Source organism: Trematomus bernacchii, unplaced genomic scaffold (genome assembly GCF_902827165.1).
Source record: "Trematomus bernacchii unplaced genomic scaffold, fTreBer1.1, whole genome shotgun sequence".
Classification (NCBI taxonomy): Eukaryota; Metazoa; Chordata; class Actinopteri; order Perciformes; family Nototheniidae; genus Trematomus; species Trematomus bernacchii.
Window position 1 is genome coordinate 43,665 of NW_022987873.1, and position 13,836 is coordinate 57,500.

General features: G+C 52.0%; 1 protein-coding gene across 3 annotated transcripts in view; it reads left to right on the top strand.

Annotated features, from left to right (window-relative positions):
* The window catches only part of si:dkey-181m9.8 (protein ELC), a 51,520-nt gene that overhangs the window by 34,856 nt on the left and 2,828 nt on the right, over positions 1–13,836 (top strand). Inside the window, exons 8-10 of one of the 3 annotated variants that reach the window (XM_034113863.1) lie at positions 9,369–9,508; positions 10,277–10,456; positions 12,163–12,337. In XM_034113863.1, the coding sequence (XP_033969754.1) occupies positions 9,369–9,508; positions 10,277–10,456; positions 12,163–12,337 (495 nt within the window). Of the gene's footprint in view, positions 1–9,368; positions 9,509–10,276; positions 10,457–12,162; positions 12,351–13,836 lie in introns of all 3 variants that reach the window. The other 2 variants (XM_034113864.1, XM_034113865.1) reach the window with 2 other exon arrangements.

Sequence of the window (13,836 nt, forward strand, 5' to 3'; positions counted from 1 at the left end):
CCATAGAATATAACGTGCGCCAGGGAACCTCCGTCCCATAGAACATAACATGCACCAGGGAACCTCCGTCCCATAGAACATAACATGCGCCAGGGAACCTCCGTCCCATAGAACATAACATGAACCAGGGAACCTCCGTCCCATAGAACATAACACGCGCCAGGGAACCTCCGGTCCATAGAACATAACATGCACCAGGGAACCTCCGTCCCATAGAACATAACATGCGCCAGGGAACCTCCGGTCCATAGAACATAACATGCACCAGGGAACCTCCGTCCCATAGAACATAACATGCGCCAGGGAACCTCCGGTCCATAGAACATAACATGCACCAGGGAACCTCCGTCCCATAGAACATAACATGCGCCAGGGAACCTCCGTCCCATAGAACATAACATGCGCCAGGGAACCTCCGGTCCATAGAACATAACATGCGCCAGGGAACCTCCGTCCCATAGAACATAACATGCGCCAGGGAACCTCCGTCCCATAGAACATAACATGCGCCAGGGAACCTCCGTCCCATAGAACATAACATGCGCCAGGGAACCTCCGGTCCATAGAACATAACATGCGCCAGGGAACCTCCGGCCCATAGAACATAACATGCGCCAGGGAACCTCCGTCCCATAGACATAACAGCGCCAGGGAACCTCCGGTCCATAGAACTAACATGCGCAGGGAACCTCCGTCCATAGACAGAACATGCCACCAGGGAACCTCCGTCCCATAGAACATAACATGCACCAGGGAACCTCCGTCCCATAGAACATAACATGCCCAGGGAACCTCCGTCCCATAGAACATAACATGCGCCAGGGGAACCTCCGGTCCATAGAACATAACATGCACCAGGGAACCTCCGTCCCATAGAACATAACATGCACCAGGGGAACCTCCGTCCCATAGAACTAACATGCGCCAGGGAACCTCCGTCCCATAGAACATAACATGCGCCAGGGAACCTCCGCCCATAGAACATAACATGCACCAGGGAACCTCCGTCCCATAGAACATAACATGCACCAGGGAACCTCCGTCCCATAGAATACATGCACAGGAACCTCAGTCCCATAGAACATAACATGCGCCAGGGAACCTCCGGTCCATAGAACATACATGCGCCAGGGAACCTCCGTCCCATAGAACATAACATGCACCAGGGAACCTCCGTCCCATAGAACATAACATGCGCCAGGGAACCTCCGTCCCATAGAACATAACATGAACCAGGGAACCTCCGTCCCATAGAACATAACATGCGCCAGGGAACCTCCGTCCCATAGAACATAACATGCGCCAGGGAACCCTCCGTCCCATAGAACATAACATGCGCCAGGGAACCTCCGTCCCATAGAACATAACATGCACCAGGGAACCTACGGTCCATAGAACATAACATGCACCAGGGAACCTCCGTCCCATAGAACATAACGTGCACCAGGGAACCTCCGGTCCATAGAACATAACATGCGCCAGGGAACCTACGGTCCATAGAACATAACATGAACCAGGGAACCTCCGTCCCATAGAACATAACGTGCACCAGGGAACCTCCGTCCCATAGAACATAACATGCACCAGGGAACCTACGGTCCATAGAACATAACGTGAACCAGGGAACCTCCGGTCCATAGAACATAACGTGAACCAGGGAACCTCCGGTCCATAGAACATAACATGCGCCAGGGAACCTCCGTCCCATAGAACATAACGTGCGCCAGGGAACCTCCGTCCCATAGAACATAACATGAACCAGGGAACCTCCGTCCCATAGAACATAACATGCGCCAGGGAACCTCCGTCCCATAGAACATAACGTGCGCCAGGGAACCTCCGTCCCATAGAACATAACGTGCGCCAGGGAACCTCCGTCCCATAGAACATAACATGCGCCAGGGAACCTCCGTCCCATAGAACATAACATGAACCAGGGAACCTCCGTCCCATAGAACATAACGTGCACCAGGGAACCTCCGTCCCATAGAACATAACGTGCACCAGGGAACCTCCGTCCCATAGAACATAACGTGCACCAGGGAACCTCCGTCCCATAGAACATAACATGCGCCAGGGAACCTCCGTCCCATAGAACATAACGTGCGCCAGGGAACCTCCGTCCCATAGAACATAACATGCACCAGGGAACCTACGGTCCATAGAACATAACGTGAACCAGGGAACCTCCGTCCCATAGAACATAACGTGCGCCAGGGAACCTCCGTCCCATAGAACATAACATGCGCCAGGGAACCTCCGTCCCATAGAACATAACATGTGCCAGGGAACCTCCGTCCCATAGAACATAGCATGAACCAGGGAACCTCCGTCCCATAGAACATAACATGCGCCAGGGAACCTCCGTCCCATAGAACATAACATGCACCAGGGAACCTCCGTCCCATAGAACATAACATGCACCAGGGAACCTCCGTCCCATAGAACATAACATGCGCCAGGGAACCTCCGGTCCATAGAACATAACATGCGCCAGGGAACCTCCGTCCCATAGAACATAACATGCACCAGGGAACCTCCGTCCCATAGAACATAACATGCGCCAGGGAACCTCCGTCCCATAGAACATAACATGAACCAGGGAACCTCCGTCCCATAGAACATAACATGCGCCAGGGAACCTCCGTCCCATAGAACATAACATGCGCCAGGGAACCTCCGTCCCATAGAACATAACATGCGCCAGGGAACCTCCGTCCCATAGAACATAACATGCACCAGGGAACCTACGGTCCATAGAACATAACATGCACCAGGGAACCTCCGTCCCATAGAACATAACGTGCACCAGGGAACCTCCGGTCCATAGAACATAACATGCGCCAGGGAACCTACGGTCCATAGAACATAACATGAACCAGGGAACCTCCGTCCCATAGAACATAACGTGCACCAGGGAACCTCCGTCCCATAGAACATAACATGCACCAGGGAACCTACGGTCCATAGAACATAACGTGAACCAGGGAACCTCCGGTCCATAGAACATAACGTGAACCAGGGAACCTCCGGTCCATAGAACATAACATGCGCCAGGGAACCTCCGTCCCATAGAACATAACATGCGCCAGGGAACCTCCGTCCCATAGAACATAACGTGCGCCAGGGAACCTCCGTCCCATAGAACATAACGTGCGCCAGGGAACCTCCGTCCCATAGAACATAACATGCGCCAGGGAACCTCCGTCCCATAGAACATAACATGAACCAGGGAACCTCCGTCCCATATAACATAACGTGCACCAGGGAACCTCCGTCCCATAGAACATAACATGCACCAGGGAACCTCCGTCCCATAGAACATAACGTGCACCAGGGAACCTCCGTCCCATAGAACATAACGTGCACCAGGGAACCTCCGTCCCATAGAACATAACATGCGCCAGGGAACCTCCGTCCCATAGAACATAACGTGCGCCAGGGAACCTCCGTCCCATAGAACATAACGTGCACCAGGGAACCTCCGTCCCATAGAACATAACATGCGCCAGGGAACCTCCGTCCCATAGAACATAACATGCACCAGGGAACCTACGGTCCATAGAACATAACATGCACCAGGGAACCTCCGTCCCATAGAACATAACGTGCACCAGGGAACCTCCGGTCCATAGAACATAACATGCGCCAGGGAACCTACGGTCCATAGAACATAACATGAACCAGGGAACCTCCGTCCCATAGAACATAACGTGCACCAGGGAACCTCCGTCCCATAGAACATAACATGCACCAGGGAACCTACGGTCCATAGAACATAACGTGAACCAGGGAACCTCCGGTCCATAGAACATAACGTGAACCAGGGAACCTCCGGTCCATAGAACATAACATGCGCCAGGGAACCTCCGTCCCATAGAACATAACATGCGCCAGGGAACCTCCGTCCCATAGAACATAACGTGCGCCAGGGAACCTCCGTCCCATAGAACATAACATGCGCCAGGGAACCTCCGTCCCATAGAACATAACATGCGCCAGGGAACCTCCGTCCCATATAACATAACGTGCGCCAGGGAACCTCCGGTCCATAGAACATAACATGCACCAGGGAACCTCCGTCCCATAGAACATAACATGCACCAGGGAACCTCCGTCCCATAGAACATAACATGCGCCAGGGAACCTCCGTCCCATAGAACATAACATGCGCCAGGGAACCTCCGGTCCATAGAACATAACATGCGCCAGGGAACCTCCGGTCCATAGAACATAACATGCACCAGGGAACCTCCGTCCCATAGAACATAACATGCGCCAGGGAACCTCCGTCCCATAGAACATAACATGCGCCAGGGAACCTCCGTCCCATAGAACATAACATGCGCCAGGGAACCTCCGTCCCATAGAACATAACATGCACCAGGGAACCTCCGTCCCATAGAACATAACATGCACCAGGGAACCTCCGTCCCATAGAACATAACATGCGCCAGGGAACCTCCGGTCCATAGAACATAACATGCGCCAGGGAACCTCCGTCCCATAGAACATAACATGCACCAGGGAACCTCCGTCCCATAGAACATAACATGCGCCAGGGAACCTCAGTCCCATAGAACATAACATGAACCAGGGAACCTCCGTCCCATAGAACATAACATGCGCCAGGGAACCTCCGTCCCATAGAACATAACATGCGCCAGGGAACCTCCGTCCCATAGAACATAACATGCGCCAGGGAACCTCCGTCCATAGAACATAACATGCACCAGGGAACCTACGGTCCATAGAACATAACATGCACCAGGGAACCTCCGTCCCATAGAACATAACGTGCACCAGGGAACCTCCGGTCCATAGAACATAACATGCGCCAGGGAACCTACGGTCCATAGAACATAACATGAACCAGGGAACCTCCGTCCCATAGAACATAACGTGCACCAGGGAACCTCCGTCCCATAGAACATAACATGCACCAGGGAACCTCCGGTCCATAGAACATAACGTGAACCAGGGAACCTCCGGTCCATAGAACATAACGTGAACCAGGGAACCTCCGGTCCATAGAACATAACATGCGCCAGGGAACCTCCGTCCCATAGAACATAACATGCGCCAGGGAACCTCCGTCCCATAGAACATAACGTGCGCCAGGGAACCTCCGTCCCATAGAACATAACATGCGCCAGGGAACCTCCGTCCCATAGAACATAACATGCGCCAGGGAACCTCCGTCCCATATAACATAACGTGCGCCAGGGAACCTCCGTCCCATAGAACATAACATGCGCCAGGGAACCTCCGTCCCATAGAACATAACATGAACCAGGGAACCTCCGTCCCATAGAACATAACGTGCACCAGGGAACCTCCGTCCCATAGAACATAACATGCACCAGGGAACCTCCGTCCCATAGAACATAACGTGCACCAGGGAACCTCCGTCCCATAGAACATAACGTGCACCAGGGAACCTCCGTCCCATAGAACATAACATGCGCCAGGGAACCTCCGTCCCATAGAACATAACGTGCGCCAGGGAACCTCCGTCCCATAGAACATAACGTGCGCCAGGGAACCTCCGTCCCATAGAACATAACATGCACCAGGGAACCTACGGTCCATAGAACATAACGTGAACCAGGGAACCTCCGTCCCATAGAACATAACGTGCACCAGGGAACCTCCGTCCCATAGAACATAACATGCACCAGGGAACCTCCGTCCCATAGAACATAACATGCGCCAGGGAACCTCCGTCCCATAGAACATAACATGCGCCAGGGAACCTCCGTCCCATAGAACATAACGTGCGCCAGGGAACCTACGGTCCATAGAACATAACATGCGCCAGGGAACCTCCGTCCCATAGAACATAACATGAACCAGGGAACCTCCGGTCCATAGAACATAACATGCGCCAGGGAACCTCCGTCCCATAGAACATAACATGCGCCAGGGAACCTCCGTCCCATAGAACATAACATGAACCAGGGAACCTCCGTCCCATAGAACATAACGTGCGCCAGGGAACCTCCGTCCCATACAACATAACATGCGCCAGGGAACCTCCGTCCCATAGAACATAACGTGCGCCAGGGAACCTCCGTCCCATAGAACATAACATGCGCCAGGGAACCTCCGTCCCATAGAACATAACGTGCGCCAGGGAACCTCCGTCCCATAGAACATAACATGCGCCAGGGAACCTCCGTCCCATAGAACATAACGTGCGCCAGGGAACCTCCGTCCCATAGAACATAACATGCGCCAGGGAACCTCCGTCCCATAGAACATAACATGCGCCAGGGAACCTCCGTCCCATAGAACATAACATGCGCCAGGGAACCTACGGTCCATAGAACATAACATGAACCAGGGAACCTCCGTCCCATAGAACATAACATGAACCAGGGAACCTCCGGTCCATAGAACATAACATGCACCAGGGAACCTACGGTCCATAGAACATAACATGCGCCAGGGAACCTCCGTCCCATAGAACATAACATGCGCCAGGGAACCTACGGTCCATAGAACATAACATGAACCAGGGAACCTCCGTCCCATAGAACATAACATGAACCAGGGAACCTCCGGTCCATAGAACATAACATGCGCCAGGGAACCTCCGTCCCATAGAACATAACATGCGCCAGGGAACCTCCGTCCCATAGAACATAACATGCGCCAGGGAACCTCCGTCCCATAGAACATAACATGCGCCAGGGAACCTACGGTCCATAGAACATAACATGAACCAGGGAACCTCCGTCCCATAGAACATAACATGAACCAGGGAACCTCCGGTCCATAGAACATAACATGCACCAGGGAACCTACGGTCCATAGAACATAACATGCGCCAGGGAACCTCCGTCCCATAGAACATAACATGCGCCAGGGAACCTACGGTCCATAGAACATAACATGCGCCAGGGAACCTCCGTCCCATAGAACATAACATGCGCCAGGGAACCTACGGTCCATAGAACATAACATGAACCAGGGAACCTCCGGTCCATAGAACATAACATGCGCCAGGGAACCTCCGTCCCATAGAACATAACATGCGCCAGGGAACCTCCGTCCCATAGAACATAACGTGCACCAGGGAACCTCCGGTCCATAGAACATAACGTGAACCAGGGAACCTCCGTCCCATAGAACATAACATGCGCCAGGGAACCTCCGTCCCATAGAACATAACATGAACCAGGGAACCTACGGTCCATAGAACATAACATGCGCCAGGGAACCTCCGTCCCATAGAACATAACGTGCACCAGGGAACCTCCGGTCCATAGAACATAACGTGAACCAGGGAACCTCCGTCCCATAGAACATAACATGCGCCAGGGAACCTCCGTCCCATAGAACATAACATGCGCCAGGGAACCTCCGTCCCATAGAACATAACGTGCACCAGGGAACCTCCGTCCCATAGAACATAACGTGCACCAGGGAACCTCCGTCCCATAGAACATAACGTGCACCAGGGAACCTCCGTCCCATAGAACATAACATGCACCAGGGAACCTCCGTCCCATAGAACATAACGTGCGCCAGGGAACCTCCGACCCATAGAACATAACACGCGCCAGGGAACCTCCGTCCCATAGAACATAACATGCGCCAGGGAACCTCCGTCCCATAGAACATAACATGCGCCAGGGAACCTCCGTCCCATAGAACATAACGTGAACCAGGGAACCTCCGTCCAGAGAGATAGCAGCAGAACCCAAGCTCCTCCTCCTCCAGAGAGATAGCAGCAGAACCCAAGCTGCTCCTCCTCCAGAGAGATAGCAGCAGAACCCAAGCTGCTCCTCCAGAGAGATAGCAGCAGAACCCAAGCTGCTCCTCCAGAGAGATAGCAGCAGAACCCAAGCTGCTCCTCCAGAGAGAGATAGCAGCAGAACCCAAGCTGCTGCTCCTCCAGAGAGATAGCAGCAGAACCCAAGCTGCTGCTCCTCCAGAGAGATAGCAGCAGAACCCAAGCTGCTCCTCCTCCAGAGAGATAGCAGCAGAACCCAAGCTGCTGCTCCTCACATTTCATTTGTTAGACGCTTTTATCCAAAGTGACTTACATACATTCAATACTGTGGACAATCCCCACAGGAGCACTTTGGGGTGAAGTGACAGCGACATGCTGACTGCAGTGGGACTCGAACTTGCTATCCCATGATTTTAAGTCCAGCACACTACCCACTGAGCCACAGCCTCCCCATTACAACACCAGCAGAGCACGTGTCATATTTCAGCATCAATCAAAACCACATCAACCACAGTGACCAATGTGAAACCACAGCTTGACCTGAGCAGGGTCTCTACTTCCCTTCAGCTATTTGAACCTGAGCAGGGTCTCTACTTCCCTTCAGCTATTTGAACCTGAGCAGGGTCTCTACTTCCCTTCAGCTATTTGAACCTGAGCAGGGTCTCTACTTCCCTTCAGCTTGACCTGAGCAGGGTCTCTACTTCCCTTCAGCTTGACCTGAGCAGGGTCTCTACTTCCCTTCAGCTATTTGAACATGAGCAGGGTCTCTACTTCCCTTCAGCTATTTGAACCTGAGCAGGGTCTCTACTTCCCTTCAGCTTGACCTGAGCAGGGTCTCTACTTCCCTTCAGCTATTTGAACCTGAGCAGGGTCTCTACTTCCCTTCAGCTTGACCTGAGCAGGGTCTCTACTTCCCTTCAGCTATTTGAACCTGAGCAGGGTCTCTACTTCCCTTCAGCTATTTGAACCTGAGCAGGGTCTCTACTTCCCTTCAGCTATTTGAACCTGAGCAGGGTCTCTACTTCCCTTCAGCTATTTGAGTCCAAATGATCTACTGTCAGCCCCAAGGAAGGGTGTTCTTACCTCAAGACCAAGCAGAGACCTTCAGAGACCACCACAGAGACCTGTACACTCTGTGTCTGCAGACCCCTCAGCAGGTAGACTCACCTGTACACTCTGTGTCTGCAGACCCCTCAGCAGGTAGACTCACCTGTACACTCTGTGTCTGCAGACCCCTCAGCAGGTAGACTCACCTGTACACTCTGTGTCTGCAGACCCCTCAACATGTAGACTCACCTGTACACTCTGTGTCTGCAGACCCCTCAACAGGTAGACTCACCTGTACACTCTGTGTCTGCAGACCCCTCAGCAGGTAGACTCACCTGTACACTCTGTGTCTGCAGACCCCTCAGCAGGTAGACTCACCTGTACACTCTGTGTCTGCAGACCCCTCAACAGGTAGACTCACCTGTACACTCTGTGTCTGCAGACCCCTCAACATGTAGACTCACCTGTACACTCTGTGTCTGCAGACCCTCTCAGCAGGTAGACTCTCAGCAGGGGGCTGCAGGCCCTGAGTCTGGACCCTCAGCAGGTAGACTCACCTGTACACTCTGTGTGTCTGCAGACCCTCTCAGCAGGGGGCTGGAGGCCCTGAGTCTGGACCCTCAGCAGGTAGACTCACCTGTACGGACCGGCCAATCAGGAGCAAACATCCACACCTCCGGATCTGTAGACCTGCTTCCAGCTGCAGCGGACCACATCCAGGTGAGGAGGACCTCTGTCCCAACTCAATTAGACCAAGACTCAGGTCTCTGTAGTCCAGCAGGTTTCTGTAGTCCTGCTGGTCTCTGTAGTCCTGCAGGTTTCTGTAGTCCTGCTGGTCTCTGTAGTCCTGCAGGTTTCTGTAGTCCTGCTGGTCTCTGTAGTCCTGCAGGTTTCTGTAGTCCTGCTGGTCTCTGTAGTCCTGCAGGTTTCTGTAGTCCTGCTGGTCTCTGTAGTCCAGCAGGTTTCTGTAGTCCTGCTGGTCTCTGTAGTCCTGCAGGTTTCTGTAGTCCTGCTGATCTCTGTAGTCCTGCAGGTTTCTGTAGTCCTGCTGGTCTCTGTAGTCCTGCAGGTTTTTGTAGTCCTGCAGGTCTCTGTAGCCCTGCAGGTTTTTGTAGTCCTGCTGGTCTCTGTAGCCCTGCAGGTTTTTGTAGTCCTGCAGGTCTCTGTAGCCCTGCAGGTTTCTGTAGTCCTGCTGGTCTCTGTAGTCCTGCAGGTTTCGGTAGTCCTGCAGGTTTTTGTTGTCCTGCAGGTCTCTGTAGTCCTGCAGGTTTCTGTAGTCCTGCAGGTTTCTGTAGTCCTGCAGGTCTCTGTAGTCCTGCAGGTTTCTGTAGTCCTGCAGGGTTCTGTAGTCCTGCTGGTCTCTGTAGCTGCAAGTCTCTGTAGTCCTGCTGGTCTCTGTAGTCCTGCTGGTCTCTGTAGCTGCAAGTCTCTGTAGTCCTGCTGGTCTCTGTAGTCCTGCTGGTCTCAGGTCTGGTTCTTCCTCCTCAGATGGCAGCAGGTCTTCCTCCGGACCAGAAGATCACCTTCCTGTCTCTGTTGAAAGAGGGGAGGGGTTTCAGACCAGCTGACGTGTTGGAGGCGGTGCAGCTCAGCCCAGATTACCCATCAGCCCTCAGGTTCCTGACTCACTGCTGCCCCCTCTGTCAGGAGCAGGTGACCTTCAGCAAGGTGAGACCATCCAATCAGAGCCCACACTCTACAGGTGATCAGGTTCACAGCCAATCAGAGCCCTCGCTCAGCAACAGGTGATCAGATCACATCCAATCAAAGCCCACGTTCTACTGGTGATCAGATCACATCCAATCAGAGATCACCCTCAGCTACAGGTAATCAGATTGCAGCCAATCAGAGCCCACCCTCAGCTACAGGTGATCAGGTTCACAGCCAATCAGAGCCCTCGCTCAGCTACGGGTGATCAGGTTCACAGCCAATCAGAGCCCTCGCTCAGCTACAGGTGATCAGATCGCAGCCAATCAGAGCCCACCCTCAGCTACATGTGATCAGATCGCAGCCAATCAGAGCCCATCCTCAGCTACAGGTGATCAGGTCTACAGCCAATCAGAGCCCACCCTCAGCTACAGTTGATCAGGTTCTACAGCCAATCAAAGCCCTCGCTCAGCTACAGGTGATCAGATCGCAGCCAATCAGAGCCCACCCTCAGCTACATGTGATCAGATCTCAGCCAATCAGAGCCCATCCTCAGCTACAGGTGATCAGGTCTACAGCCAATCAGAGCCCACCCTCAGCTACAGTTGATCAGGTTCTACAGCCAATCAGAGACCACCCTCAGCTACAGGTGATCAGGTCTACAGCCAATCAGAGCCCACCCTCAGCTACAGGTGATCAGGTTCACAGCCAATCAGAGCTCTCGCTCAGCTACAGGTGATCAGGTTCACAGCCAATCAGAGCCCACCCTCAGCTACAGGTGATCAGGTTCTACAGCCAATCAGAGCTCTCGCTTAGCTACAGGTGATCAGGTCTACAGCCAATCAGAGCCCACCCTCAGCTACAGGTAATCAGGTTCACAGCCAATCAGAGCTCTCGTCTGAATTTTGAGATTTCGATAAAAAGTCTGAATTTTGAAAAAAGTCAGAATTTTTTAGATTTTTGTTAAATGAATACATAATGACATACGACAGTAACATTTGATTTGAGGATATTTTTAATAACTCTCACTGACAGAAGACAACGGTCTCTCTGGGTGTTTCTCAATGTCGAGGACGCTTCCTTGGTAGCACATCTGAGTCAGGTCCTTCAGAGTCAGGTCCTTCAGAGTCAGGTCCTTCAGAGTCAGGTCCTTCAGAGTCAGGTCCTTCAGAGTCAGGCAAGAATCCTTCCTAGCCTCGGAAAACGAAGAATGGTGGAACAGGCTAACAGGCTAACAGGTGTGCAGGTGTGCAGGTGTGCGTCATATGCGAGGCCCCGCCTTAAATGGTGCGCGATTTACGCCAAAGATTTGGAAATTGGTCCGTGCGCAAAGCATTGTGGGGATTTTAAGACCGCGGAGTCTACACATGTGCAGCCTCGACATTTCTCGCTAGGAAGGACGCCGGCCTCGGTGGAATTCCAAGTATGCTGGACATTGGAACAGTCCTTCGGCGGCACTCGATGACGTAGCATCCTTGAAATAGTGGCTCTGGAGCATCCTTCCTCGACATTGAGAAACACCCCCTATCTCTTCTTCTCTGGCTGTATCTCCTGTAGATCATCTCTTCTTCTCTGGCTGTATCTCCTGTAGATCATCTCTTCTTCTCTGGCTGTATCTCCTGTACATCATCTCTTCTTCTCTGGCTGTATCTCCTGTAGATCATCTCTTCTTCTCTGGCTGTATCTCCTGTACATCATCTCTTCTTCTCTGGCTGTATCTCCTGTAGATCATCTCGATGACTCACTGCTCCTGCTTCCTGTGTGAGTCGTGTTTTAAGGCGTTCTTCTCGTCGGCCATTAAGGAGAAGAGCATCGATCAGCTGACCTGTCCTCAGTGCGGCCGCCCGGAGGTCAGAGGTCAGGGGGGGGGGGATGGAGTACTTCAACCTGCTGGACACTCAGGTGAGGACGTCAGGTAACACATGTGACGAAGAGGATAGGTGAGACAGGAAGATAGTGTGTGTGACTTCCTGATTGGACCGCTACGGCAACCCCAGAGGGACATTTGACACAGCGGCGTTTCACAAAGAAGAACAAAACCCCCGACCACATGAATCTGAGAGAGATGAGTTATTGAACGTAAAGCCTTTCAGTGGGTTCAGTAGATTCTAATAAGTGAGACATGGATTAGCTTCTGTTAGCGATGCTCATTGATCAATCTGAAAGGTCTCTCCAGCTTTAGGGCCAGAGGACTGAGATCATTATCAATGACTCATACATGATCAATGATGTGATCAGAGACCACCTGTTCACAGATAGTTCACTGCAGACCACCTGTTCACAGATAGACTGCAGACCACCTGTTCACAGATAGTTCACTGCAGACCACCTGTTCACAGATAGTTCACTGCAGACCACCTGTTTACAGATAGTTCACTGCAGACCACCTGTTTACAGATAGACTGCAGACCACCTGTTCACAGATAGACTGCAGACCACCTGTTTACAGATAGTTCACTGCAGACCACCTGTTCACAGATAGTTCACTGCAGACCACCTGTTCACAGATAGTTCACTGCAGACCACCTGTTTACAGATAGTTCACTGCAGACCACCTGTTTACAGATAGACTGCAGACCACCTGTTCACAGATAGACTGCAGACCACCTGTTCACAGATAGACTGCAGACCACCTGTTCACAGATAGTTCACTGCAGACCACCTGTTTACAGATAGTTCACTGCAGACCACCTGTTCACAGATAGTTCACTGCAGACCACCTGTTCACAGATAGACTGCAGACCACCTGTTTACAGATAGTTCACTGCAGACCACCTGTTTACAGATAGTTCACTGCAGACCACCTGTTTACAGATAGTTCACTGCAGACCACCTGTTCACAGATAGTTCACTGCAGACCACCTGTTTACAGATAGTTCACTGCAGACCACCTGTTTACAGATAGTTCACTGCAGACCACCTGTTCACAGATAGTTCACTGCAGACCACCTGTTCACAGATAGACTGCAGACCACCTGTTTACAGATAGTTCACTGCAGACCACCTGTTTACAGATAGTTCACTGCAGACCACCTGTTCACAGATAGTTCACTGCAGACCACCTGTTCACAGATAGTTCACTGCAGACCACCTGTTTACAGATAGTTCACTGCAGACCACCTGTTCACAGATAGTTCACTGCAGACCACCTGTTTACAGATAGTTCACTGCAGACCACCTGTTTACAGATAGTTCACTGCAGACCACCTGTTTACAGATAGACTGCAGACCACCTGTTCACAGATAGTTCACTGCAGACCACCTGTTCACAGATAGACTGCAGACCACCTGTTTACAGATAGTTCACTACAGACCACCTGTTCACAGATAGACTACAGACCACCTGTTTACAGATAGTTCACTACAGACCACCTGTTCACAGATAGTTCACTGCAGACCAC